This window comes from Myotis nattereri (genome assembly GCF_964212035.1).
Source record: "Myotis nattereri genome assembly, chromosome: 1".
Lineage (NCBI taxonomy): Eukaryota > Metazoa > Chordata > Mammalia > Chiroptera > Vespertilionidae > Myotis > Myotis nattereri.
The window spans coordinates 86,943,823-86,971,620 of NC_138075.1; the positions used below are offsets into that span (position 1 = coordinate 86,943,823).

The 27,798-nt window shown below is 40.0% G+C and overlaps 1 protein-coding gene across 1 annotated transcript in view; it reads left to right on the forward strand.

Annotated features, from left to right (window-relative positions):
- The window catches only part of AKAP6 (A-kinase anchoring protein 6), a 509,747-nt gene that overhangs the window by 374,394 nt on the left and 107,555 nt on the right, over positions 1-27,798 (forward strand). Inside the window, exon 10 of the mRNA XM_081089857.1 lies at positions 16,209-16,329. Coding sequence (XP_080945983.1) covers positions 16,209-16,329 — 121 coding nt within the window. The remainder of the gene's footprint in view (positions 1-16,208; positions 16,330-27,798) is intronic.

Below are 27,798 nucleotides of genomic sequence, written 5' to 3' on the forward strand. Positions count from 1 at the left end.
GGCGCCACAACCTCCCCATCAACCCTGCCTTGAGTGTGACAGGGGGCGGTGCCCCAACCCCCCAATCGGCCCTACCCTGAGCGTGACTGAGGGTGGCATTGCAACTTCCCAATCTGCCCTGCTCTGTGCATGACAGGGGGCGGCACCCCAACTCCCCAATCGGCCCTGCCCTGAGCCCGACCAGGGGCTGCACCTAGGGATTGGGCCTGACCTCTGCCACCCGGGAGCAGGCCTAAGCCAGCAGGTCATTATCTCCCGAGGGGTCCTAGACTGCGAGAGGGCACAGGCCGGGCTGAGGGACCCCCCCCCCCCCCCGAGTGCACAAATTTTTGTGCACCGGGCCTCTAGTTATTTATAATAGCCAAATGTAGAAACAACCCAAATTTTCATTGATAGACGAATAAAGAATTTATCATATATAAATACAATGGAGTATTATTCAGCTATAACGAAGAATGAAATCTTGCCATTTATGACAATATAAATGGAACTTGAGTACATTTTGCTAAGTGATATACGTAAATCAGAGAAAGACAAATACTGTATGACCTCCCTTATATGTGGAATCTAAAACAAAAAGTAAACTGATAAATACACAGAAGCAGATTGATGGTTGTCAGAGGTAGGGTTTGGAGGGGTGAAGAAATGGGTGAAGGTAAAAAGAAGAAAGTGCAGTTGATGTAAAAGAGGCATATAAATTTTGAATAAAAAAATTTAAAAATAAAGAAGTAAAGAATGTTAGTTTGTTTTTAAAAGTCTGGCTAATCAGAACTTTTTTTATTTCAGTTAGATTCTTTCCTGCAGTATTACATAAGTCTTCCAAAATAAAACACTGCATCATTGAGAATCTCAGGTGCTATCTTGACTGGCAGGACTTGAGGACTACAGTTGACTATTATTTGCTATCTTAAAGCTGCAGGTAAAAGCTTCTGATCCCTAATAAATGATATTAGGTCTGCCCAGATTGCTTCCAACTACAAAAATAACATTTATCTTTAGGGATAGTCATGCACTCACTGTAGTCTAACTTCTTATAGGAGGAGAGAAATTAAAAATTAAAGACTGGAAATGAAGTTGGCACTCTGCTACTTGTTAGCTGTGTAATTGGAACACTTAACCTCCCCAATGTGCAATGTTTCAGTCTGTAAAATGGGAATAGCTACCCCGGTCTTCTTCATATATTTCATGTACATTGAGCCACAACTATGTTGCAGGGAGTGCTATGAAATGCTAGAAATGAAAATGATACATAAGACAAACTTTACAGTCCTCATTCTAGAGAGGGAGAAAGATTCAGATGCATCCTATGAAACAATGGACAAAATTTAAGATAAAGAGTTTATGGGTGTACCTAGGAGGCCTGCCTAATATAGCCTGGCTCGAGGGAGTCAGGGAGATTTACCATACAGTGGTTCTCAACCTTCCTAATGCCGCAACCCTTTAATACAGTTCCTCATGTTGTAGTGACCCCCAATTTCATTGTTACAAATTGAACATAATTAAAGCATAGTGATTAATCACAAAAACAATATGTAATTATATATGTGTTTTCTGATGGTCTTAGGTGACCCCTGTGAAAGGGTTGTTCGACCCCCAGGGGGGTCACGACCCACAGGTTGAGAACCGCTGATTTAGAAGGAGAGAACATCTGAGCTCTCTTAAAAAATGCATAGATATTAGCCATTAGAGAAAGATTGGTTACAGGGGGGTTGAAGACTTCAGCCACAAGACAGCAACTATGTCGGGGTGGGGGGAGCGGTGTTTGTCTGTGTGTATTGAGGGTTACTATAAATAATAATTTGATGTTATTCAAAAAGAAGGGCATGGAGATGTTTCCTGATTGTTCTTGGGAATCCCACGGGAGTTCTTAGGGACTTCTGTGCATGCGGTGAAGTTCTAGAAGGTCCCCACTCTCATTAGCCATATGCCAGGCTTCCTCTGGCTTTGGGTGACTTTGGACAATGTCTACAGGTGGAGATGTAGTCAAGGTGTATACCCTCTATCTAAGAACTCAGGAGTAATTCACCCCTCATCAAGCAAGGTTTCACTGTAAGTTTTACTCATCAATCCAAACAATATATGTAGGTTATTCCCAAACACGACAGACTGAACTAAATGAACTTTAAATAGACAAAAGGTTACAAGTTTGGCAAGAAAGATGAATCCTTTTTTGTTTAGGAAAAAAAAAAAGCATCTCTGGCCAGTGTGAAAACACATATACACAAATATATATAACCTCCCTCCCCAAGATCAATAATATTGATAAATAAAAACAAATAGCAGTGCAATTTACAATAGCTAAATCTGGAAACAGCCCAAGTGCCCGTCAGTAGATGAGTGGATAAAAAAACTGTGGTACATTTACAGCATGGAATACTGTGTAGCAGTGAAAAAGAAGGATCTCTTACCCTTTTTAAATAATATATATTTTTATTGATTTCAGAGAGGAAGGGAGAGGAAGAGAAAGACAGAAACATCAATGATGAGAGAGAATCATTGATAGACTGCCTCCTACACACGCCACACCAGTCATCGAGCTCACAACCCAGGCATGTGCCCTGACCAGGAATGCAACTGTGACCTTCTGGTTCCTAGGTCGACGCTTAACCACTGAGATACACAGGCTGGGCAGCATCTCTTACCCTTTGAGACAGCACGGAGGAACCTGGAGAATATTATGCTAAGCAAAATAAACCAGCCAGAGAAAGACAAGTATCACATGATCTCACTCACATGTAGAATTGAATGAATAAAGTAAACTGATGAACAAAATAGATCCAGAGACACAGAAGCTTGGAACAGACTATCAAATCTCAGAGGGAAGGTGGGGGTGGGTGGGTGGGTGGGAAGAGATCAACCAAAGAACTTGCATGCATACATGCATAGCCCATGGACACAGACAATAGGGTGGTGAAGGCCTGGGGTGGGTGGCAGGGCAGGCTAGAAGAGATCAATGGGAGGAAAAAAGAGGACATTTGTAATACAACAATACAGATTTTTAAAAATAAAAAATAATCATACTTAATAAAATATTGCTTTATTAAAAATCAAATTTGATTCTCTAAATTAAGCATTAAGATACACTGACTTCAGCCACCTGGGAAGAGATAGAATCATTCTGACTTTTGCTGCTGCAGGGTGATATTTTTGGTTTTCTGTTGAGCAACAGGTCAAAAGTAGTATCTACATGCAGTTGAATGAACATTCATGATTACTCATGTTCTCTATGACACATGCACACAAAATGACCATTTTGAACTTCTTTTCAATGGAACATTGCTATGTAAAATTTTTCTTTTTGGTATACACCAGCCATGAAATGAAGTACTATCTCTTATATGTGCCATGTTGAGAACATTCTTACAAATAAATCACTAGACAACCCAAAGAAATCTTATTTCCATCATGCATTTCTACTTTCTTCCCCAGATACTTGATCTATCCTATCTCAATATAATTAATAGCTGATCAATGTTCAATTCAGGTTTTTTGCCGCTTTTCTTATACTGTGGTGTTATTATTAAATAGTATGGTTAGAATGCAGCATGCAGTTAAAAGGAGCAAAAATTGCCTGGCTACCTCCAGGATAACTGCTATTCTGGGCACTATGTGATATTAAAGCAGGTCTTTCTGGTAAAAGAAAAAATCTCACCCATTGAAATGTATTAATTTGGGGTCATAATAGTATACCCCTTTAGCATGCAAATACATTAAACTAATTTTAGACCTAGACAATCTTACACTTTTGCGATCTAATCCTATTCATGCCAGTAGCCAACAAAGGACAAACCAGAGAAGTGGTGATATGCTTTCTGGGAAAATATTACTTTAAAGTTATATATATATCTTCCTCCTTAACAATACTCAATTTCTGTAGTGTTTTTCAGAGACTTGCTAGAGCTCGTTGAAGTGGGAAAGAGGTACTAACAGGAACAATGGGAGGGTACCCAAGACAAATCTAATCTACCTCATTTTAATGTACAGAGCTTACTTTTCTTTAAAATCTATTTATTTATTAATTTCCCCATCTCATTTGCAAAGGATTTGAACCAAATTATAAAAATCCTATCTAATAATAGACAAACATGGTAATTGACCATACCTTCACTCCGCCCCTCCCCCCATTGGCTAATCAGCGTGATATGCAAATTAACCGCCAACAAAGATGGTGGCTAATTTGCATACTGCAGGCAGATCCCGCTGCGCCGCCCCGCCTGGGGCTGGTGGCAGTGCGATCCCGAGCCGCTGGCCACCCCAGAGCGAGATCCTGGCCTGCCGTGTGCGGGGCAGGGTGGGCGGGGTGGAATCCGGGCCTGCCTTGTGCAGGGCGGGGTGGGCGGGGCGGGCGGCAGCACAATCTGAGCGGCCACCCGACCCAGCGTGGGATCCGGGCCTGCCATCTGCGACCCGGGGAGACGGGGCAGACACCGCGGGATTGGGTGTGCCATCTGCCACCAGGGGAGCCTAAGCCAGCAGGTGGTTATCTCCCGAGGGGTCCCAGACTGTGAGAGGGCACAGGTTGGGTGCCCCCCCCCTCCGCCAGTGCACAAATTTTTGTGCACTGGGCTTCTAGTGTTTATAATAAAATGGAATAAATTATGACTGAAGTTAGGCAAGAGTAAAATATATGTAAGAAAGCAACCCATATTCTATACATATCCTCAAGAACACTATCTTTGGCTCTAAACTTTCCACACCCAAGATTAAAGTAATACATATTGGTGGGAGGTCAGCTTCTAATGCCATTGAGTCCTGAGAGGAATTTCTCTTGTAATTCTTTAAAGAGAAGACCGGCATTTGTGATAGCATATCCCTACAAGACAAACCCAATTCCCAAGGCATTATTTTATGTAGGCTGCAGAAGGGATGTTAAAACATAATTCAGTAAGAGCATTTCTACAAGTAAGAAAACCTTAGAGTTTGAGCAATGTGCTCTCCGGGCAGGGTCAGCATGGATGGATGAAACAGACAAAGTCATCTTGGGGGAGAGGTCTCCATATTAATTCTGTTACCAGGATTTTGTTAGGGGTTGGGCAGCAGGAATTATTTCCAGGTTATTTACCTTCTGTCCTAACCCTGAGGGTAAAGATTCCCTATAGCCTATTAAATCATTGAAAACCAGTGGGACTTAGGTGGGTAGTCCTTTTACAAAGGGTGAGCTGCCCAACCCGCACTAGTACATCAACAGCAAGTCTGGACCCAGTCACCTTGAACACCTACAATGACATAGGAGGGTTTATCTTTTGTTTTCAAACATAGCTCTTGTTTGTCTTTTGAAGTACAGTTTCTCCATTTGTATTAGAATCACTGCCTATTTTCAGTTCTTCAGAAGGTTTCCAGCTTTTTGGCTAGAGCTTAATCCAGCTTACTAGCTGAAAATTTAGACAAGGGTTTGACTCCCCGACAGCCTAACAGAATCCTCTAAATACATTCAGGAATCAACATTGCTATTTCTAATTTTATGGATAGTCTTGGAGGTTAGAATTTTTTTGATTCATGACTTTTATTTCAATAACAAATGTTTATGAGCAGATGGTCCATGGGTTCATTAGAAAGTGGGGCCAGTCATTAACACATTTGTAGAGTTGATTTGATTTTTCTTAGACATTTTCACGTGTATGTGGGTATAGATGAGAACTGACAAAATTACTGCTAGAGAGAACTCCATATTCCTTTTTATTTATTAATGGCAAAGGCAGCCTGTTTTTCTCATGAGGAAGTCACTCATGAATTTTCATTCAAAATAATAAATTAGTGTCCACACTTTAATATGTTTAGAGTGGAAAGGGATTTTACATGCAACTGTGCATATCCGAGTCCACGTCTGGAAAGCTAAATTTTATTCTTTAATGATATGATGATTGAGCAAGGTGCCACTATTGTATCTCCCTTCTGTGCTTTCATGCCACATGGAGTAGAGAATGATGGGAAATTCTGATCTATTATTAGTATTTCACTTCAAAAAAATTATTAAACTATATTTTTACAAGATTTTGTTACCACTTCCTTTAGTGTCGTTTTTGAAAACCAGAGGCAAACTTCCTTGAGCAAATACTGTGAACAGTGACTACTTAGTGAATATTTGAGGAAAGAATCAATATGCTAAAGAAGCTAGGAAAATTGGATCATTTGATAGAAGTCCCAGTATAGACAAGCTGGTATTTCAGGAACCGGTCTTGTATTTTTGGATGTGTTGATGTGAAATGAACCAGTAAGCATACAAAAGACGCATCCTTAAATGTTCCAAAATATGTATTACCGGGCTTTAGGTTAAAAAAAAAAAAAACCTGCCAGGACTTTTTAGTATTATCCCTTCCTTAGCCAATAATTGCTCTATTTTGATTATTTCTTCATTTGATTGTCTGCTTTAGTGAAAATTCCTTAGTGGGCCAAGCTGAAACCTCATATATTCACACACATCTCCCATTGATTTCACTTGGGTGAAACTTTATCTTTTAAGCAAAGTTTAAGTTGAAATGTTCAGTTAATGATGCTCACTTTAAATACCAAAGGCTGAATGCATTTATGTATTCAAATACTTAGGTAGTCACACATAGCTCCCATTGGGGTTTAGATAAAGGATTATTTCTTAAACTATACCAGCCTCACAAATAATATATTGCTATCCAATATGCAGAAAAATGATACTAAATAAGCTTGTTAATATTTTATTTCTGTGGTGAAAGGACCTAGAATTTTTTTTAACCTTGAAAAGGTAGAGAAAATGGTAGACAAGATGTTGGGAAATACTTTTGACAATTACCCATAGTAGTTGACCCATCCTTAGAAATGAACACGAGAAAATTTACACACTGATTTTTCCATAGCCTTGTCCTGGTCTCTATTAGATTCTCAGACGATGGAATAAACACATTATAATTTTATGTTTGTCTAATAGAAACTGACTTTGAGTTAAAGTATTTTTTCCTCATTAAGCTTTTAAACCTTCTAAAATGGGAATATTATACCCATAAGAGAATGTCCAACTCTTTTATTGTGAGTCCTTCAGGTACATGGCAATTTAAAGGATAAGTATGCAAAAGAATACATTTTTTTTTTTGTGATGTGTCTGCTTTATAACACTTTCATACAGTAAAGATGAGTTTGCTTTGTACAATTTTGTAGAGAACATAACATATTCATAGAGTACTAAAAGGTATGTTTTGAGACATTTTAACATGAAGGAGATTATATATTTGAGTGAATGAGTTGACATAAACCCAAGCACAATTACAAAGAAATTTTATGAGGAAAATCCCTCCAAAAGACCAGTTCCCATTGTCATATCCCTTACAAGGTTCTGAGCTATTGCCACAATTTCAATCTCCTCTTTCTCCCTTCTTAAAAGAGATCCTAGAGTCACCAGAAATTCAAGAAAAGAACCTAGTTGGAATTCAGCTGGTAGAATCGGCATATTCTTCAAAGGGATATACAGTAGAACTGTTAACTAGTTTCATGATACCCTTGATACATTCACTCATCTATGATCTTTTTTGCTGCTTTTTATAGTAGCTGTCACTTTTCCTGGAAGACATTGTCTTTTATAAAGTCACTTGAGAAACACTTAGCATACCTTTGCAGGTAATGTAAACATAAGAAAGCAAATCATCCTTATGTAAGAATTTTCCTGATATAATTAGCACATGAAGTTGTAGTCATTTCAGAAAGTTTCAAAAGAACCAACAAAGAAATTCTAGTAGTTAATTGCTGATTTTCTATAAAGTTATATATTTTATTTCACTACATTTGAAAAACTGTCAGGTCTTTTCTAAGCTGTGAATGAATGCATGGCCAAGAATCTGAAATCAGGCACAAATGCTTTAAAAAATGTTCTTGTCTTTTGTATTTGGACTTTATGAGAATTTGTTGTTTGGAAAACACCGGTGCTGATTCTACTCTAGTGAAACAAAATCATGGAACCAAAGCATTTACTGTATCCAACAAACTCAAGCCTACATATTCTCAGCTAGGATGAAGATAGACTCAAGTGGAAAAGAATGAGGACAGGAGCTGTGTTTCGCTTATTCCCCATTTGCAGGTCTCCAGTGTAGACTATCTGAGGAGGAGCCTGAAGTGCATTTAATTGGAAGAAATGGCTTTTGTTCTGTAAGGAGAGTAATAGGAGGGAACAGCTAAATGGATATAAAGACATGGAAAAGAGACAGTGAACAATTCTCTATTGTTCTGAACATTTTATCATCCTGTGTATATTTTTCATTTAAAATCTATTTTGTTTAAAATCTATTTTTAAATCTTTAGTTCTCACTAGAGAAAAGAGGAGGATGTGAAAGGAATGGGAAGGCAACTCAGACTAACTGAGAATCTATTGCATCTAATCATTCTAAGTAAGCAAATGTGCCGTTATCATACACTGAAGGCGAAATCTCACCTTCAGAACGAGTGAAGGAGCCTGTCAATGGTGCACTTGTTGCTTTGGTATTGGCATTTGGGAATGAGATACTATCATCTCTTTCACATACTGGCTCCTCTGAAGTCATTCTTGCCCTACTAAAGGATTTTGGTTTCATTATCTATGTTCAGTCATCATTTTTCTCCAGGTACTATGGTAAGTACTAGGGATGGACAAATAAATTCATCCTTTGCCCTTGAATTGTTTAGTCATAATCAAAGTTTCTTTTTTATCATCCACATGTGGAAAATGAACCAGGCTTTTAAAAAAATTGATGATGGTATTACAGATGTCTCTCATTTTCTCCCTTTTTGTCCTCCTCCACCCAACCCCAACCCCCACCCCACCCCAGGCCTTCCCAATACTATTTGTCTGTGTCCATGAACAATGCATATATGCATATATGTTCTTTCGTTAATCTCTTCCTGTCCCCTTTCACCCCCCACCCCCCCGCCCACCCGCACCACACACACACTGAAATCTGTTATTCTGTACCATGCATCCATATCTCTGGACATATTTTGTTTGTCAGTTTATTTTGTTCATTAGATTCCACATATAAGTGAGACCATGTGATATTTGTCTTTTTCTAACTGGCTTATTTCACTTAGCATAATAATCTCCAGGTCCTTATTTTCTCTTACTGGCTGATAATTTTTATAAGACGCATGCTTTTCTGGTAAAGCAAGAAAAGAAAAAAAAAAGCTTGCTTTAAGATTAGTGTTCAGGCTCTTAAACCCAGTGCTTGTTATATTCTCCCCTAATAAATTAACATTCTCTTTAAAGAAAAACTCTTGGGATAAATGCTGTTTTTCAGATTTCCTATCATATTATAAAAAACAAACAAAAAATAGGAGGCTTATATGACCTTGTGATTCTGGGATGCAATAAGGTCCCCTGTCTTAATGTGGTCCATGGTGCAGGCTGGCTGGACTTATGGAAATGGGTCCTGCCCTCGACATTATGAGGTTGCATCCCACATAATGTGTTATCTCTTGGCTTGGTCAGGAGGTATTTCCTGACTAAAGCCGCATCTCTACCCTCACTGGTTCTACCAACTCTCTAAGGTCTGGCTCCAGAATTCCTCTCCCCTTTCCCCTCCTTGGAGGTCATTGTGTAATGCCTCTGCCAAGTTCACCAGCTGAACTTCCAGAAATCTCATGGTGGGGGGTGGGGGTTGGGCAGAGAGGGATGAGAGAACCGGGTAGCAAAGGGTGTCCTGACCAAAGGTCTCTCTCCGACTGCAACATTCCCACCCAGGCTATTGTGAGGACACCGATTAAGGTGATCTCTTCCCCGACTTCCTAGCAGAAATGGTGCTGACATCCTTGCACTTTTGGCTTTCCCTTCAACCTGTCTCATAGGCCTTTTCAGTAGGTCTTAGTCCAAGGGATGTGAGGAGACACATCTGAGCCCATACACCTCTGGCCTTTATTTCCTTATTCCCAAAGTCCACAGAGATGGAAGGGTTGAGCTTTAGCCTTCCTTTCCCCTTTCCTTTTAATATTCCCCTGAATCATAATCTCCCAATTGGGGGGGGGGGGTGGCATTCCATTTTTCCCTGTTTTTATGGTTAAAATATGGGAAGGTACAAGGAGAAAGAAATGATGACTATAATTCAGGAGGAATTTCTAAATTATTGTACCTGTCATATGAACAAATGCTTATTAGCCATTCTTTATTAGTCACTCACAAAGTTAAGGAAGAAAGCCTGATGGTTTTTTGGTATTTTGAAATGTATATTTGCAGATTTCACATTTATGCTGCAAGTCCTTGCTATTCAAAGTGAGGTCCATGACCAGCAGTGTTGCCAGTTGCCAACATTTGTTAGAAATGCAGACTCTCAGGCCCCGCCCTGGAACTACTGTATCAGTACCAGCATTTCAGCAAGCTCTTCCGCGATGCTATATCACATTAAAATTTGAGAAGCACTGATCTAAGCCACCTTAGCCTTACTGAAGATTTTGGCTACATCAGCTGTACCCATCATCAGCATTAAGTAAACATTTATAAGTCAGTTCTGCGTGTTAGCTAATAATAGGTGATTCCTGCCCTTGGGTACTTACAGTACTAATCAAGGATCTATATAATTATGGTAAAGTAATTAAAACAAAATAGGCAACTCTAAGTCTACTCCTCCATCACCAAACACACTTTAATTTTTGACAGACGTCTTAAGATTAAGTTGTAAGTTATGAAAAGTGGATGTGTATTTTCTTGGAAAGGAGTCATTTAATATATAGAGACAGGAACAAGGTAGTAATAAGATACTCACTAGATAAATGCAGATTGATACCTGAAGCTGCTACTTCACTAGTAAAGATAGGTGTGTTTTTTTCTTTTCAATTAATTATTTTATTATTATTTTCTTCTATTTTTTAATTGAAGGTGACATATCAGAGCATATTTGTTTAGGTGTTCAACCCAGTGATGAGACATTCAATAACTTACTAAGTGATCATCAAGATAACTCTCATACCCACCTGACACCATACATCCTATCTAATAAAAGAGAAACATGGTAATTAGCCGTACGTCTGCTACCCTTCCCATTGGCTAATCAGGGCGATATGCAAATTAACTGCCAGCCAAGATGGCGGCCAGCAGCCAGGCAGCTTGAAACAAACATGAGGCTTCCTTGCTTCAGTGAGGGAGGACTCCAACGTTCCCTGCCTGCCGCTGCCAGCCTCTGAGCTTGCAGTTTGAAACATTGTTACAAATATAGAAGCTAAACAAAAGCCCAGAAACCTGCTTTCAGCCAGCTGGGATCTCAGAGCTGGAGTTGAAACACTGTTTCGATTATAGAACCCAAATAAACAAGATACCTGCTTTCAGCAGCGGAGGCCTAAGAGCTGGAGCCAAGCCTCAGGGCTAAAGCTGGCCCAGAATAAAAAAGAAAAGAAAGAAAAAAAGGAGCGGTTGGGAGCTTCAGTCACCCGCCAGCCTGAAAACAGCCCTCAGCTCCTCACCCAGACTGGCCAGGCACCTCAGTGGAGACCCCCACCCTGAAGGGTGTGTGACCAGCTGCAAACAACCATCATCCCCTCATCCAGGCTGGCCAGGCACCCCAGTGGGGACCCCCACCCTGATCCAGGACACCCTTCAGGGCAAACCAGCTGGCCCCCACCTGTGCACCAGGCCTCTATTCTATATAGTAAAAGGGTAATATGCCTCCCAGCACCGGGATCAGCGGAGCCAGAAGGCCTCCTGGCACCAGGATCAGCGTGACAGGGGGCAGCGTCCAAACCCCCTGATCGCCCTGCGGCTCTGTGTGTGACAGGGGGCGGGGCCACAACCTCCTATCTGCCCTGCTCTGTTCGTGATAGGGGAAGGCGCCCCAACCCCCTGATCAGTCCTGCTCTGTGCCTGATAGGGGGGAGCTCCCCAACCTCCTGATCGCCCTGCGGCTCTGTGTGTGACAGGCTGCAGCGCCCCAACCCCCTGATTGGCCCTGCTCTGTGTGTGACAGGGTGCAGCACCCCAACTCCCCCCCCCCTACACCCACAGGCCCTGCTCTGTGTGTGACGGGGTAGAGCCATAACCTCCCCATTGGCCCTGCCCTGAGTGTGACAGTGGCGACGCCCCAACCCCCTGATCGGCCCTGCTCTGTGGGTGATAGAGGGCGGCACCCCCATCCCCCTCCACGAGCCCTGCTCTGTGTGTGATGGGGTAGAGCCATAAACTCCCCATCGGCCCTGCCCTGAGTGTGACAGGGTGCAGTGCCCCAACCCCCTGATCTTCCCTGCTCTGTGCGTGACGGGGGGGCGGGGGGGGAGGGGCTCCCCAACCCCCTGATGAGCCCTGCTCTGTGCGTGACAGGGAGTGGCGCCGCAACCTCCCCATTGACCCTGCCTTGAGTGTGACAGGGGGCGGTGCCCCAACCCCCCAATCGGCTACCCTGAGCATGACTGAGGGTGGCATTGCAACCTCCCAATCTGCCCTGCTCTGTGCATGACAGGGGGCGGCTCCCCAACTCCCCAATCAGCCCTGCTCTGAGCCCGACCAGGGGCTGCACCTAGGGATTGGGCCTGCCCTCTGCCACCCGGGAGCAGGCCTAAGCCAGCAGGTCGTTATCTCCCGAGGGGTCCCAGACTGCGAGAGGGCACAGGCTGGGCTGAGGAACCCTCCCTCCCCCCGAGTGCACAAATTTTTGTGCACCGGGCCTCTAGTAGTATTATAATATTATTGATTATATTTCCTATCCTGTATTTTACATCCCCATGATTATTCTGTAACTGCCAATTTGTTCTTCTTAATCCCTTCACCTTTTTCACCTAGTCCCCAAATGCTTCCTCCCATCTGGCAACCATCAAATTTTTTTCTGTATCTATGAGTCTATTTCTGTTTTGTTCATTTATTTTGTTTTTTAGATTCAGTTGTTCATAGATATATATTTATTGCCTTTTATCATTCATATTTTTTATCTGTTTTCTTCCTCAAAAAGAAGACATTTTAACATTTCATGTAATACCCAGTTTGGTGATGATGAAAACCTTTAGCACTTTTTTTTTGGTCTGGGGAGCTCTTTATATGTCCTTTAATTCTAAATAATATGTTTGCTGGGTAAAGTAATCTTGGTTGTAGGGTTCTTGTTTTTCATCACTTTGAATATTTCTTGCCAATCCCTCTGGCCTGCAAAATTTCTGTTGAGAAATCAACTGGCGGTCTTATGGAAGTTCCCTTATAGGTAACTAACTGCTTTTTTCTTGCTGCTTTTAAGATTCTCTTGGTTTTTAACCTTTGGCATTTTGATTATGATGTGTCTTGGGTGTGGGCCTCTTTGGGTTCCTCTTGTTTGGAGTCTTTGTGCTTCCTGGACTTGTATGTCTACTTCTTTCAGAGGTTAAGAAAGTTTTCTGTCATTATTTATTCAAATAAGTTTTAAATTCCTTTTTCTCTCTCTTCTCCTCCAGACATCCCCATGATGAGAATGTTGGTACACTTGAAGCTGTCCTAGAGGTTTTTTATTTTTCCTCATTTTTTAAAAATTCTTTTTTCTATTTGCTATTCTGATCAGGTGTTTTCTGCTTCCTTATCATCCAAATCCCTGATTTGATCCACTGCTTTATGTATTCTACTGTTGATTTCCTGTAATACATTATTCTTATCTGACTGATTCTTTTTTATGTTTCCTCAGTCCATTTTTATGTTTCCTATTTCTTTGTTCAAGTTCTCACTAAGTTCATTACCCTTCCCCTAAGTTCACTGAGCATCCTTACAACCAGTGTTTTAAACTCTGTATTTAGTAGATTGCTTGTCTCTATTTTGTTTAGTTCTTTTTCTAGAGTTTTGTTCTCTTCTTTCATTTGGGACATGTTTTTTTGTCTTCTTATTTTGGTGGCCTGCCTGGGTCTGTTCCTATATATTAGGTGGATCTGCTATGTCTCCCAGGCTTGGTAGAATGGCCTTATGTATTAGGTGTCCTGTAGGGCCCAATGGCACAGCCCCCCTCCCCCACTCTCCCGCCCAAGCTGGAAAATCAAAGCACAGCCTCTTGGGGGCTCTATATACCTTCCTTTTGTTGTTGAGCCTCTATTGCTGTTGGCATGTCAATGGAAGGGCTTTTTCCCCAGGCCAAATGGCAGCAAGGGCTGGCTGCACCTCCATGAAAGATCAGCTGTGCAGAGGCTGACCCCATGGAGCAGGATTTACTTCAGTGGGGCTCTGGTGCCCTTGAGTGTGTCATTTGTGGAAGTGGTTGCATGATGCTTCAACATGGTCTGAAGCTGTTCAGTGGGTGCATTAGCTCTGGGGCCTAGGGGAGTTACAGGCAAAGGTCAGCAGCTACCTGTGTACTACCCTAGGCCACCAGGCATGAGGTACAAAATGATCTGCAAATGGTTGCTACTTGTGCTGGGCTTGGAGATGCCCAGAAGAAGCCAAACTGTGAAGCAAGGCCAGCTGACACTAGTTCCTGGCCGGGGACCTCTTAGAGAGAGGTATGGGGCACATAGAGGCCAGATGCTGCTTGTTTGAGAGATTTTAGGAAAGTCTGAGGCATGAGCCACGGCAGGCCATTAATATGGAAAAGCCGCTGGAAACAGTTTAGGTGGGCCCACAAGTTGGTGGGTTCGAGTCTCAAGGAATCACCAGGGTAGGGCAAAACAGTGTGAGCCAGGTGGATGGGGACTCAGATATGGCACCGCCTGCTGGCTCTGTGGAGGAAGAGCTCTGAAGAGGAACCATGGCCTCTGTGCGCACTTCTATCTGGAAGAAAGCTTGCCCTGGTGCCTAAAAATTCAATCCTTCCCCATATGTTTCTGGTGCTTTTTGAGCTGCTGCCCCAGAGCTGAATCTCACAAAAATGAGTTTGAGTACGTCTGTGCACAGGCCCTTAAAGAGGCACTCCTGGGATTCCAGCAGCCTCTGTTTCACCCAGCCATAATCGCCACTGGTTTTTACAGCCAGAAGTTATGAGGACCTCTCTTCCTGGCACTAGAACCTTGAGCTGGAGGGCCTGATCTGAGGCTGACACCCCTGGCTCCTCAGCAGGGACCTCTGCAGCTGAGACATCCTTCCCAATTTTTATCCACCACATGTGGGTGTGGGACCAGTCTATTCCACGCCTCTGCCCCTCATCCCAGTTTCAATGTGGCTTCTTCTTTATATCTTTAGTTATAGGACTTCTGTTCAGGAGGATTTCAGGCAGTTCTGAATGATGGTTGTCCTGTAGTTTAGTTGTAATTTTGATGTGGCCATGGGAGGATGTGAGTACCACATTTACCTACACCACCATCTTGACCAGAAGCCCAGATAAGGTTTTGTTCAGTTACAGTTTGACAAGACTCTAGGATTTCTTTCAGGGGGATGATTTTTTTGGGGAAAGACAAAGTGATAGTTTTTCATCTGCACTTTCATTTTCTGATCACAGTGTTTTAGAAGAATCTGGGCTTTACTTATTCACCGGGCTTTCAATAGAGAATCACATTAATCCTTTTAAGCTCCTTATTCTAATGATTTATTTTGTTGAAAACCATAGTGATTCTCCTTTGAATTTTAATGATTGCTGCCTATTCAAAGATTCATTGTTTTGACTTCCTGTCCTTACCTTTGTTTCCTACATGTCTGTGGGGAACACCTGTCTAATACTGGATCTGCCCCTGGTTCTCACTGGCTTACCAGAGTCACTCAAGCCTAACTCTGAGTGTTAAGCTGAAATGCTGGCTACTCATCCATGACACTAAATGTAGGATATATGTTTGCAGAGATGGGCAGATAGACAGCAGAGGGACAGATAAATGATTGAGCCACTTCCCAGTGAACATTATATTTTGGATATGATAGTGAATTATGATTATTATAGAGAAATTCATTAAATTAGTGTTCTTAATCATAAATCTATTGGGATGTAGTATCCATGGAAAATCTAGTAGATGAGAAAGGGGTTTGAATTTTGAGGGTACTGCTCTTAACCAAAATTCTGGACCATGTAACCTTCAAATGGCACTGACCCAACATTCCTGAGCCTGTTAAATATGCTGGTGCTCTTTTTCAAGGTAGTAGTCATTTCGGTCAAGTGCTGTACATCTTCAGGAAGGGTGAGCAAATGGAAATCGCCATGATAATATGTCTCAGGTATGAACATCGAAATTACATGTTTCAAAATCTAAGAAGTGGCTATGTCACAAGCTTGAGTTCCTCTTTTACCCACTGTGTAACCACAGAGAGAATTCTTTCCTGCTCTTTTTATAGGTATCACCCAGGAACATCATGGATTTTCAAGAATATATTATTCTAATACAAGATTTTAACAACTACTCTGTATTTATGCATAATACATGTTGTGTCTTATCTTCAGGCTTCTGGACTTTGATTCAGAATATCAGGAGCTCTGGGATTGGCTGATTGACATGGAGTCCCTCGTGATGGACAGCCACGACCTGATGATGTCAGAGGAGCAGCAGCAGCACCTTTACAAGGTTAGCGCTCTCTTCTTGCTTTTACCTTGCTGGGGAAGATCTGATTAGCCTGACAAGACTCTCTCTCTCAGGATATCTTTGCGTTCATTGTATGTATCATGGTGTCTATTAGAATTCTCTTCCCTGTCCCCAAACTCATTTCCATCCCTTGTGTGCTGACAGGCTGCACCGACATCATAATTGCAGGAAAGTTCCCTTTATCACATTCTATTTCGTGTAATTCTATAGAAGGGCAAAGATTTATCTTCAGGATGAATAACAATAAATGAAACTGCATTAATAAATAGACTGAAACAAAATGAAGGGTAAATGGACTGCTCACATTTAACAAAATGTGTTTTGATTGGAGCACTCAGGTAGATTCTATCCACCCCTCAGATCTTCCCAGGGGGAAAAAAATGTGCCTTTACTTTGGCTTGCTGCTTTCAGGGTACAGGGCATGTCCAATTTAATGTTTGTTAGTGATACATAGAGCAGACGTTGTCATATTAAGTCAATACATTTGCGTGTGATTTAAGAAAACTGGCTTGGAACTCACATATTGATTGCGGCAATCCATCTAATAACTATCTATATTGTTTTCCATGTCTGCTAATTCACCCTTAGCCTAGTGTGTTTTACCAATTTCACTTAAATGGTCTTAGTCGTTCTTACAAAACAACCCTGTGATTTTGACTGAAGAAATGGTTGCAAGATTCACGGTGTCTGAAAAGCTGTTGGGGAGGTAGAGGGACTTTCCACGGAAATATCAGACTGTAGTAAATCTTCCTCATTTAGGCAATTTTTATTGGAGTAATTCTGACAGTTGTCATCCTTGAATTGCTTTGAGCATATGGCATATTTCAAAGAGCAGATTGTGAATCATAAAAAATAAAATTAATAACTAACCACAGAATCAGCAACAGTATAATGACAAGACACAACTACCCTCTAGCTTTTTAAAATTTCTTATAGAATAAGAAGTACATTCAAGGTCAAATAAAAGTTGTCTTCTTTCTTCTTCAATGTTTATCATTTGAAATTACCTTTATTTAATATATTATTTTAACTTTTCCCTCTTCTAAAGATAAATATTTATTTGTATTTTTTGAGGGTCTGGCCCACTTTAATTAACGTCCCCTGGGAATCATCTTGGTTAAGAGAAGATATAGCTTCTCAGGGACTGAGCAAATGATAATATTCTACTCCCTGAAGAATTCTGTCCAACATTAATAGAGTTTGTAGACTATCAGCTATTTCCTGCATGGATAGCTGTCCACATTAACAACAAAACTACCCAATATATCTTCTGGCATAACATATTATTAAGTTAACAATCTTGACCTAGTAGCCAAAGCTAGATGATTTTATATTTTATGTCAAGAATTACATATGAAAAATGCCTATAAATCTATGTTAATTTGTGATGCAAAAATGTTTTATTCCTAAGGCTTAAGATTAAAAATCGAGTCAAACAGGAAAAGATAATATAAAAGTTACCTAATCGTAAGCTGTTATCTCATATTTTATTACACTCATGCTGCCAAATAACATTTTTTTTCTTCCTGATGCATTTTGTATTTTGCACATAAACCACTATTTATTTCAGAAACAGTGCTATTCTTTGTCAAAATCACATCCATATAATTTACATCACAATTAATAGGAAATCACTGAACAAAAAGTGCAGTCTTCTTTTTCTTGTGGCTTCCTTCTAAGTGTTCTGCCTGAGAATTCTCATTTTGGCATATTGAAGGCCATTGTTCCACCCACTCAGCACTTCTGGGTTGTAGTATTTTTCCAAACGTTTTCCTACTGGGGTTCTTTATTTGTGACTTATATCTTGTCATAATTTTTTTTTTTTTTGCATTGTAGGTGTTCAATGTATCTAAGTTTATGAGGCTAGCACTAACTTTGCATTTGGCTTATAAGCAATATTAAAGGTTGAATTGGAAACCAAGGGCAAATGATACAGGTTTGTGGAGTTTCTCTGTATAGATTCCAAAGGTTTGGAAACTTGCAAAGCAATCCTGAGGATATTGACTAAGGACTAATTTAGAACTTGGGGTGGCTTCTGCATTAGAAAAACTGATGAAGGAGAATTAATTTCAGGTCTTTGCCAAGAATTCCCATTTCAATGTCCCATCCCTCTGTTCTGTCTGCTTTTTCAGGAATCAACTGAACTGAAGCCTCAGGGGAGGGAGATGGAGCCTGTTGCTCAGAGAGACTCCTGAAAGCGCAAAGCTTTCAATTGGTCCCCAGGGCTTTCGAGACTTTCGAGGCTTTCAGTACTGTTGAGACTACCTTAGTCATTTTAATCTTTGGATTTGTTGGCCCTGAAAGATGCCAGTCTTTTATTATTATTTCTCATCAAGGAAACCATTGGCATTTGGGACAAAACAAGTTTTTGTTAGTTTGTGAGATTATCTCTTTTGCTACTAGACATTTACTCTATTTCCCCATCATTGTGGCAACTCAACAGGCCACCCAACCCGTTTCACAGCGTTTCCAATCCATCTCAGACCTATCTACATCATCTTCATTTCCTAAAACAATGGTGTAACACCAAGAACAATGCCTTGCACTTGTACTCTCTATGTTGTTAAGTAAAACACCTTATACAGTTACTGAGCTAACAGTATTGAGTTAATAAATTAAGGATGGGAATGAAGTTTATGACTCCTGATATTATATTATGGCAAAGAATGAGGGAGACCTTCAGCTGAGTGTTGGTAGAATCCAGGAACTAAGATTAGGCAGAATCATTATTCCTTTTATCATAGAATTTGAAACCTTTGTTTTCCTCTCTCTAAGGGGCTTTCTATCTTTCATCCCTCAGCTCCTTACCTGGCAAAGATAGTCATGCCCAAACACAATTTATGCATTGTATCATCCAGGTTGATCCCCAAAGTCCACATTTAGAAATGTTGGGTTTGAGAAAATATCATAAGATGGTGCTCAGTGAAAGTGAAGATTTTTAGGCACTACCTTCTTAACTTTAGGTACTAACTTTCTGGCTTGACCTGCTTGTTTTATATTGTGGTCTCTGCTGGAAAGCCATCTGACCTTAACTCCTAGACATGAAACTGCAAATAAATACCCTGACTATTCATTCAGCAGACCTCCTGAGTGGGGCACCTGCACTGACATCTTGGTTACCCCAAACAAGCAAACTACCCAAGGAATTCTTGCAGGAAAAGAATTAGATGTAACCAGCAAAGATCACATTCATACAACCTGACATAATTTAGAACCTTAACATCACAATGGGCTCTAAAGTGGACTTTTTGTTTAAACCATTTTTGTTAGTTTCAGATTGTGAGAAATTTAAGACCATTTTCTTTCTAATTAATTTTAAACTGCAGGGTCCTAAGAGCAACCTGGTTCTTATTAAAAACTAGTCACTCTTAAATATACTTTCCTTTTCAGAGACAGTGAGCCATACTCCCAGTATCTTTCCTTCCCCTTTTCTATCTTGTCCAACCTCTGAATTGGGACCTTCTGGGCCTATTTTTAATAAACAGTGGCAGTATCGTCAGCCTGGGAAACACAAGTGTAGTTTTTTTCTCCTTTTTTTTTCCTTCCTTGATATGAAAATCATCTCCAAGGAGAATTTGCTCCTGCTCCCTCGCTTTCCTTCTCTTCATTCCTCCTACCTTTTTAAGTAGGACAATTTAATTTGTCAAAAGTAACCACCGTGATTTTGAAAGTTCAGCTCCTATTTGTACTAGAGTTACGAAGCCAGAATTCATAATCACAGGGAGCTGTCACTCTACTGGTCTTTATGTGCATTAACTATTAATGGAGCAATATTTAAAACCCACTTGCAAAAGAAAAGCTCCGTGTGGGTTTTTTTTTTCATTTCTACAGATCAAAGGTGGCATTATTCTTGGGCTCAGGGAAGCTCAAGACACTTCCTCCCGGTTCTGTACATGTCATAGGCGGAGGGGCCTGGAAGCATTTCCTTAGGCTGCTGCTGCCACGCTGCCCTCCTGGCCAACACGCAGACTCTGGCGTGCTGGGAAGGCTGCCCTGTCAGGGCTCCTCACCTGCCACAAAGGACTGCCCATCTCTGTCACCTACCAGCATAGAGGACAATGCCCCTAGCCATCTGGGTGGGTGTGGGGTTCCAGAGTCCAAGAATTAATTTCAAGGGCCAAATTTAGAAGTTGCAGTCTGCTGGTTATTGTTCTAAATGAACAAGATCTGTTTTCAGACAGTATGAAGCTCACTGACATAGCATATTTATGGATTTGTTTCTTGAGTGAATGGTTTAGCTCTTCCTCATGAATGAAATATAGGATTATAGGATTTTTAAGGGGTTAAAAAGAACACTTTAGCTTAAAAATAGTTTAAAATTAGTAGCCACCTTAACTAATAATACCTGTATACTTTCAAGGAACTTACACTGAGGATTTTATATTTAATTTTGAGAGTTAGTTATTCATATAATTCTGTTTTCAGGGGAAAATGCACATATCCTTTATCTTTCTTCATTGATATCAGTATTATACAAATATTTCTTGTGTATAAAAGGAAAAGAACTACTCATTTCGCATAATACAGTGCTCTCTGTAGATTACTTACATATTTACACTGCTGTGAATTTGAGGTTGTTTATGAGAATTCACAGGAAAATAATACAAATACTTTAAAGTGTAAATATAAATTAAAACTGAGGAAAATACACAGAGGTTAGAGTCTGTTTCTGTGAGAAGAGTTAATATGTAGGCACATACACTGTAAGGTTCTACGTAGATACTAAAGATAACCTCAACATTTGGCTTTTCCAGTAGTGAAAACAAAGAGGGAAATGTGCTTAATTGCAAAATTTTCATTTTCCACAAGGAAAAGTCACACGCCTCTGAAGAAATTGAGTTGATTTTGATACTTAGATACAAAACCATTTTCTTTTAGGATTTTTTAATAAGGGGTTAGGATGGTATGGTAAAGAAATGTCTAACCACAGTATTTCTTTCTTTCTTTCTTTTATTTTGAGAAAGAGCTTGCTTTAGTACAAGTAAATTTTAAATATAATGTTTCTAACAAATGAATAATTATTTTTCTCTGACTGTGTTGCCAGGTACGTTTAAAGACTTGGAGCACGGCTCTCACCCAAGGGTGGCTCCTCTTGATGATAGCTTGGCCAGCAGGGATAATAAGAGAGGATCCCAGTATTACATATTGGGAAACAGGAGGATATTAGGAAAGTGAGAGAGAATTATAAGCATCAGAGAGAATGGAAGCTGTTGAAATTAGTTCATCTAAAGGGAACCAAACAAAAAAAGGGTAAAGGAGTAAGTGAAAATCATGGATAGGTAGATGAATGAAAAGATAAGAAAACACTAAAACACAAACAAATAAAAAGAAAGTAAACAATGAAAGAATTGTTTCAGAAAAAATAAACAAGAGAAAGGGATAAGTTTTAAAGGAGAAAATGGTACTTTGGAGAATTTGGGTGTGAATTTAAAGACAAGCATTATGACTTTTAAAAGAAACATATGCATGGAATAGGATTAGAAATTCTGGGGAATAAGAAATGTAGTGTAAGAGAAGAAAAATGTGATCTGGTCGACTTGTTATTTTATAACTATTGATGCCAAAATAATGTTGTCACAGTTATGAACCAATCATAGAAAACAGATTAATCGTGCTATCCCTATATTTTATAAATTTGCAAATTTCAACCCTCTATAATAGTTCCTTGCATTTTGTTTGGGACAGTTTCTAAGTAGTTTCAGATGTGGCTTGATACCTTTATGATTGAACTTGCACTCCTAAAAGTGTAAAGCTAGGCTAGCTCATAGTCCAGGTTACAGTAGCTAGGCTTGAAATAGAAGGAAATCCACTAACTTAAAAAAATAATTTCACATGTTGATATCTAGAGTAGAAGTAGTATGCATCAAACAATTAAATTCTGTTAATTAGGCCTTATGTTTCAGTACCAAAATTTCCTACCTTAATTGTTCAAAATGAAACAAAATACTAGCTATGGAACCAGTCAAGGTAAAAATACTACAGATATATCAGGCACAAGAACCTAATGATAGTTTTTTACCTCTTTCCCAGTAGATTAATTGTAGAGCCTAATTGTATGTTAGATTAAAACTCCATTAAGATAAGAAGAATATGCTTAAAATCATTGTATTTCAAATAACATTATCTAGTCATTTTTGAAGGATCAGAATGGAAAAACCTAGGCTGTCTTCACTGCTATCTAGAAATAAATTTGTTGTTCCATTTTTATTAAAGTTCAAAAAGTCCTTAGATTAGCCGTCATATTAATCTGAGCTTTGATGAATCAGTGTTTGCTATGAATATTTGAATATATGTTTTTTTCTTTTCTTTTTTTTTTTTTTTTTTGAAAGAGAGGGTAAAACTTACCTTGAAAATGTTTAGGGCAAGAAAAAGTATATGGATATGGCTTCTGAACAATATATGAGCCATTGTTCATGCTGGAGCTTATAATTTCTATTTGAATCACTTAAAAAATCGGAGGGGGGGGAGGGTGTGCTGTTAAGAGAATAGTACACCCAGTAATAGTTGGCTGTGTGTGCAGAGGGGCAAGGAAGGGAAGCCCCGCCAACAGTTTTTGTCTCTGACGGGCAAGCTACTGTCCGGAAGGTGCGTTGGCTCTTGGGGCAGCCTCTGCTGTATTCTTGCTTCTCCCTCTCCTTGGCAGGCAGCTCTGGCCTAGAGTGGATCAAACAAGCCGTGGGGAAAGTTCCCCTCATTTGCATCACTTCTAGACAGCCCTGTCGTACTCTTCGCTGACAGGAAATCACTGTCTTTGTCACCTTTTCTCAGGGCTCTCCTTTTGGCAGCGATGGGCCATGTGACCACATTTCCTCACAACAGGCCGGCTGGACTCAATGACATGTTTTCCTCAGCACTGAACGGGGTAGAAGAGTCAGGGGGAAATGACTACATTCATTTCAGAGTGAAAAGATAATTAACACTTGAAGGACTAATGCTACAACCTATGGAATTATTATTCAAATTGAAGTTAATTTATCAAAAACTTGTGAAAACTATCGCCCCCAATGCAACTGTTTAAAAAAATAAAAACCTTGAACAGTTAGAGTTGGGAGAAGGAACAAGGCAAGAGAGCGGGGCTTTGGATGAGCGGGTGAGAGAAAGGCAGAGGGAAAGCATAGCACGCATTAACTGTGTTTGAAAAAGCAACTTTAAATAGGCTAAAACTTCAACATTTGGGACGCTGGAGCATGTAAACCGCTTACTTAGATGATATGAATAGGACACTGGCAAACAAAAGCGGCAGTGTGCTCCTAGAAAACTGTGCTTAGAGGAGTTTCCTTGGCAACAGAAATGCAGTTCCAAAAGTAGACAGAACTTTCCTCAGAAAACATACTATTAATAACAACCTTCCGGAACAACTTGGAACAATTTGACGACTTGGCAATAATGATGCAAAGTGTTCTGCAAATTAATCTAACACATAATAGTTATGTTTCCCTTGCCCGTAATTCTGCTGGACCCGACCTAGAACGCACTGCTTTTCAGTGGCACAAATGCGAAAATATTTCTCAATGTTGTCATGGAAAAAGAAAACCAAAAGGAATGCTAGTGGCCAACAGTGAACCAATGATTGCATTCAGCCTTTTGGAATCTACAGAAGAACTTACTTTAACGAGATGAGTTTATTCCAATGAAAGCTACTACATTTACTATCTCATCCCAAATAAGATGCTTTCACAGACAAAACTTGGTAAAGAGTTAAGAGCCTGAGACTTGCTGAGATGTGAGCACATCTTGAGGCCATTGGTTACATAAATATAACACTTCACCTAATGCGTGCTGGGTGTTATTTTTAAAAGCATCATCATTTCTTGTCAGCCAAGAGAATAAACTAATCTTGGATCTATCTGACCAATGGGGATCATTTGAATTCTCCTGAAGGCTATATGTTTACCAGACAAGGAAGAGCGCTCCCCGCCTCTGACCTTTCTTGAATCCTTGGATCTAAAGGTTAAAAGTAATCAATATCTCATTGGGCTGCTTGGTTTCAGGGTAATAAGTAATAACCATCATGTTAAAATCCTAATGATTACAGATAGCACTGCAATGAGTTGACCTGTTTGGGAGCTTTTATTAATTGCAATCAGGATAATCATTAGAGTTTGCTAATAAAATTTTGGATTAAATTGCAAAAATTTCAACCTTTAACTTTTAAAAAATGACTTTTACTTAATTAGATGTGAATATGCAGTGTTTCCTCCTGTGTTGAGCTAAGAGATTTGGCTTTAACCCCACATTATTGTAAATTTCTTCCTGGTTTTATAAAATAAATTAGAGGAACATTTAAATTCCTTGTAAGAAAGGGTGCTTGGTTCACTACCGCCTTTGGCTCCTGAACTGCTCAAACTATGTATGTGTTTCAGGTCAGTGAGTTAATGGAAATGTCCCTCACCTACTTCTTAGCATTTCATAGTTTTAAATTACTTATCTTTAGTGGTTATATTCATATTTGGAATAATCTGGTTTGAAACTAAAAAAAAAAATTGTATGATATGTGATTAAACTTTACAGACAACCATGATATAAACCGAGGTTTATTTTTGTTGTTGTTGTTGTTTTAAAGCAGCAAAACTTAAAGGTGAAAACCAAGTATTACCACTGACAAAGAGGTCTAATATAAGAAGGATGAATGCTAGGTTTAATGTTCCATGCAATTACATCAGGAAGGCATTGGTTATTATAGCGGTAACCACGAGGAAATGTGTAAGATACATATGCAACTGAATCCAAATATTTTGTCTTTATTAATCATTCCAGTTTTATTAGCACTTCATGCATATATTTCTAAAGCAGAAAGGTAGGGCTAGAAGGGTACCTAGAAAATGTTTTAGTAATTTCAAAAGAAGTCCTGGCGCCTGCTCAGAATAGGCTGTTGAGCCCTGGGGTAGGGGTTGGAGGGTGGAGCTCAACTATGGTGCTTTCACAGATAAACTCTAACCTCCTTCCTTCTTGTCCTTATCTCTCTACCATGTGTCTAACTTTAGAGGGAGGTAGATTTTTTTTTTGTCCAAGGGACATCATTTTTGGAGTATTAGGAATTCCCCAACTCAACTATCCTTATTGTTAAATGTTCATACTGCCTTAAACCCTATCCTTAGGATTTATTTCTTTGGGGGTAAAAAAGGAATACAATACACTATACCAGATGCAGATATTCTATAGGGGGTAGGAGTAAATGCCAATTGTAACATCTCATTTAAATAGAAGGGCACTGGGAAGGGAAGATGGAGTGAATAGAAGGAACAAATCCAGATAAGAAACCAAGAACAGATGTTATCTACTGCATCATTTTATAAAAAGAGAAGTGTGTGCATGTGTGTGTGTGTGTGTGTGTGTTATGAGATAGAAATAGGATAGAGGGGGGGAAAAAGCGAACATTGGCCAAATCTGACTATTTGACTCTGTCCATGCCCCATGCACATTATCTTATTTAATGTTCACAATAATCAAGCATTATTTTCCCCATTTCACCAGACTCTGAGCCGGAAACACTCAGGTGACTAGCCTAAAAGACACAGAACTAGCTTCTCAGTCAGGTTAGACTAGATTTTACTGATATAACCACCCCAAATCTCAAAGGTTTAAAGCTACAAATGTTTACTTATCATACATATGGATTGGCTGTGGGCTCTCTGCTTGGCATGTTCTTTCTCCAGAACTCAGACCACTGGACCAGCCACCCTCTTCAATATGGCAAAAATAAAAGAGACTTCTGGAGGGTCTCCCTCTGGCCATTAAACCATCTACCTGGAAGATACACATGCCACTCTCTCTCAAGATCCTTGGCCAGAACTGATCACATGGCTCCACTCTACCCCAGCCAGGATAGGGAAATGCATCCCCACTAAATGTCTGAAAGGAAGAAAGCTAGAAATATTTCTTGAGCTCTGCCAGTAACTACCACAAGAAAGGGGTAAATAAATCAGGCTTTGAATCCAATCTGTCTGTCTCTCATACCCAGTCAATCTTTTACATGTTGCTGCCTACTCACTGTTACCTCATATCCTTTGCCTACAATAAGCAAAATTCTTGCAAGAACACGATTTTCCTCCTCTACATGAGCTTTTGATGCTAAGGTAGAAAAAAAGATCCTACTTTTAGACAGTACATCTGCAGAGAAACCATGATGAACTTGGTTAGCTCTTTAGCTAATCGTCAGGCTATTCTGTAAAAGCCCCCAGCCTGTCTTAAGCACTTCAGCACCTTGGGGAAGGTTGCCATCTTGAGCCTCACAGGACCCTCCTATATACTGTCAGATTCAGGGAAGCTAAGAGTGAAAATATTTTTGTTTTGGGGGGAGATGCACTAATGGCAGCATTGCCGTGGGAGAATTCAACCTCATGGACCTGCTATTGCCAAAGGGAGTTTACTGAAGAAAGGTCCCATGGAGAGATGCTCTAGAGCAGTGGTTCTCAACCTTGGCTGCACATTAGAATCACCTGGGAATCTTTTTAAAATCCTGATTTCTGGGCCTCATCCTCCGGAAATTCTGTTTCTTTCTTATGGGGTGGGGCCACAACATTAGTAACAAAGAGAAAGAATTTCCGGAGGATGAGGCCCAGAAATCAGGATTTTAAAAAGATTCCCAGGTGATTCTAATGTGCAGCCAAGGTTGAGAACCACTGCTCTAGAGGAATATCATTTGCAGAAAAACCACTTTTCAGTCCTCTCAAGGAAGCAAATACAGTTCTCAAAATTAAGGGCATCCCCAAGCACATTCTGAATAATGTGGACATTTGTGAAGCTTATATATTCTTAAACTAGGCACCTCTGCTACACCGTGTCCCTAATGAGGCACACTGGGGTAAGCTAAGAGGGAAGTAGTGGTCTTCCTGCTGAACCCTGATTCATTTACATAACACACACACACACACACACACACACACACTCTTCTAAAGCTAGAGAAGAGTCAACCAGATTCATACCCTTATTACTTTTATGGCTGATTTTAATTTTTCTTTCAAATTTTCTCTGACCAGAGAGCTACAGCCTTTCTCCAGAAGGATATCTATACATCCCAGAAAGTCATCTGCACGTACTATTTCAGCTGCTTTCCTAAGTAGATTCCATATGCTCATAGACATTTGCATAAAGAAAATTGGTGATTTGTGATATTCCCCCTGCCATCTCATTTTAGCCATGAAAACTAGGACGTTTGTGGAAGAGGTACACTTAAACATAGTCGTGCACACACATTTATATGTTTACACATATACACACATGTATGCAAAGTATTGACTTGTTTAATTTTTTTAAAAATCTATCATCAGGATTGAATTTGAATGAAAGATTCCTTGGACCAGATACACTTGTAGTCCCAAGACATTTAAGTCATGCATATATAAATAGCTACATAAACTCCCTTCTGTATGCCAAGTTTCAGTCTGGAGCTCATTTCTATGTTATAAATCCCAGCATATTGGATTTTGTTGCCTTCATTACAACAACACT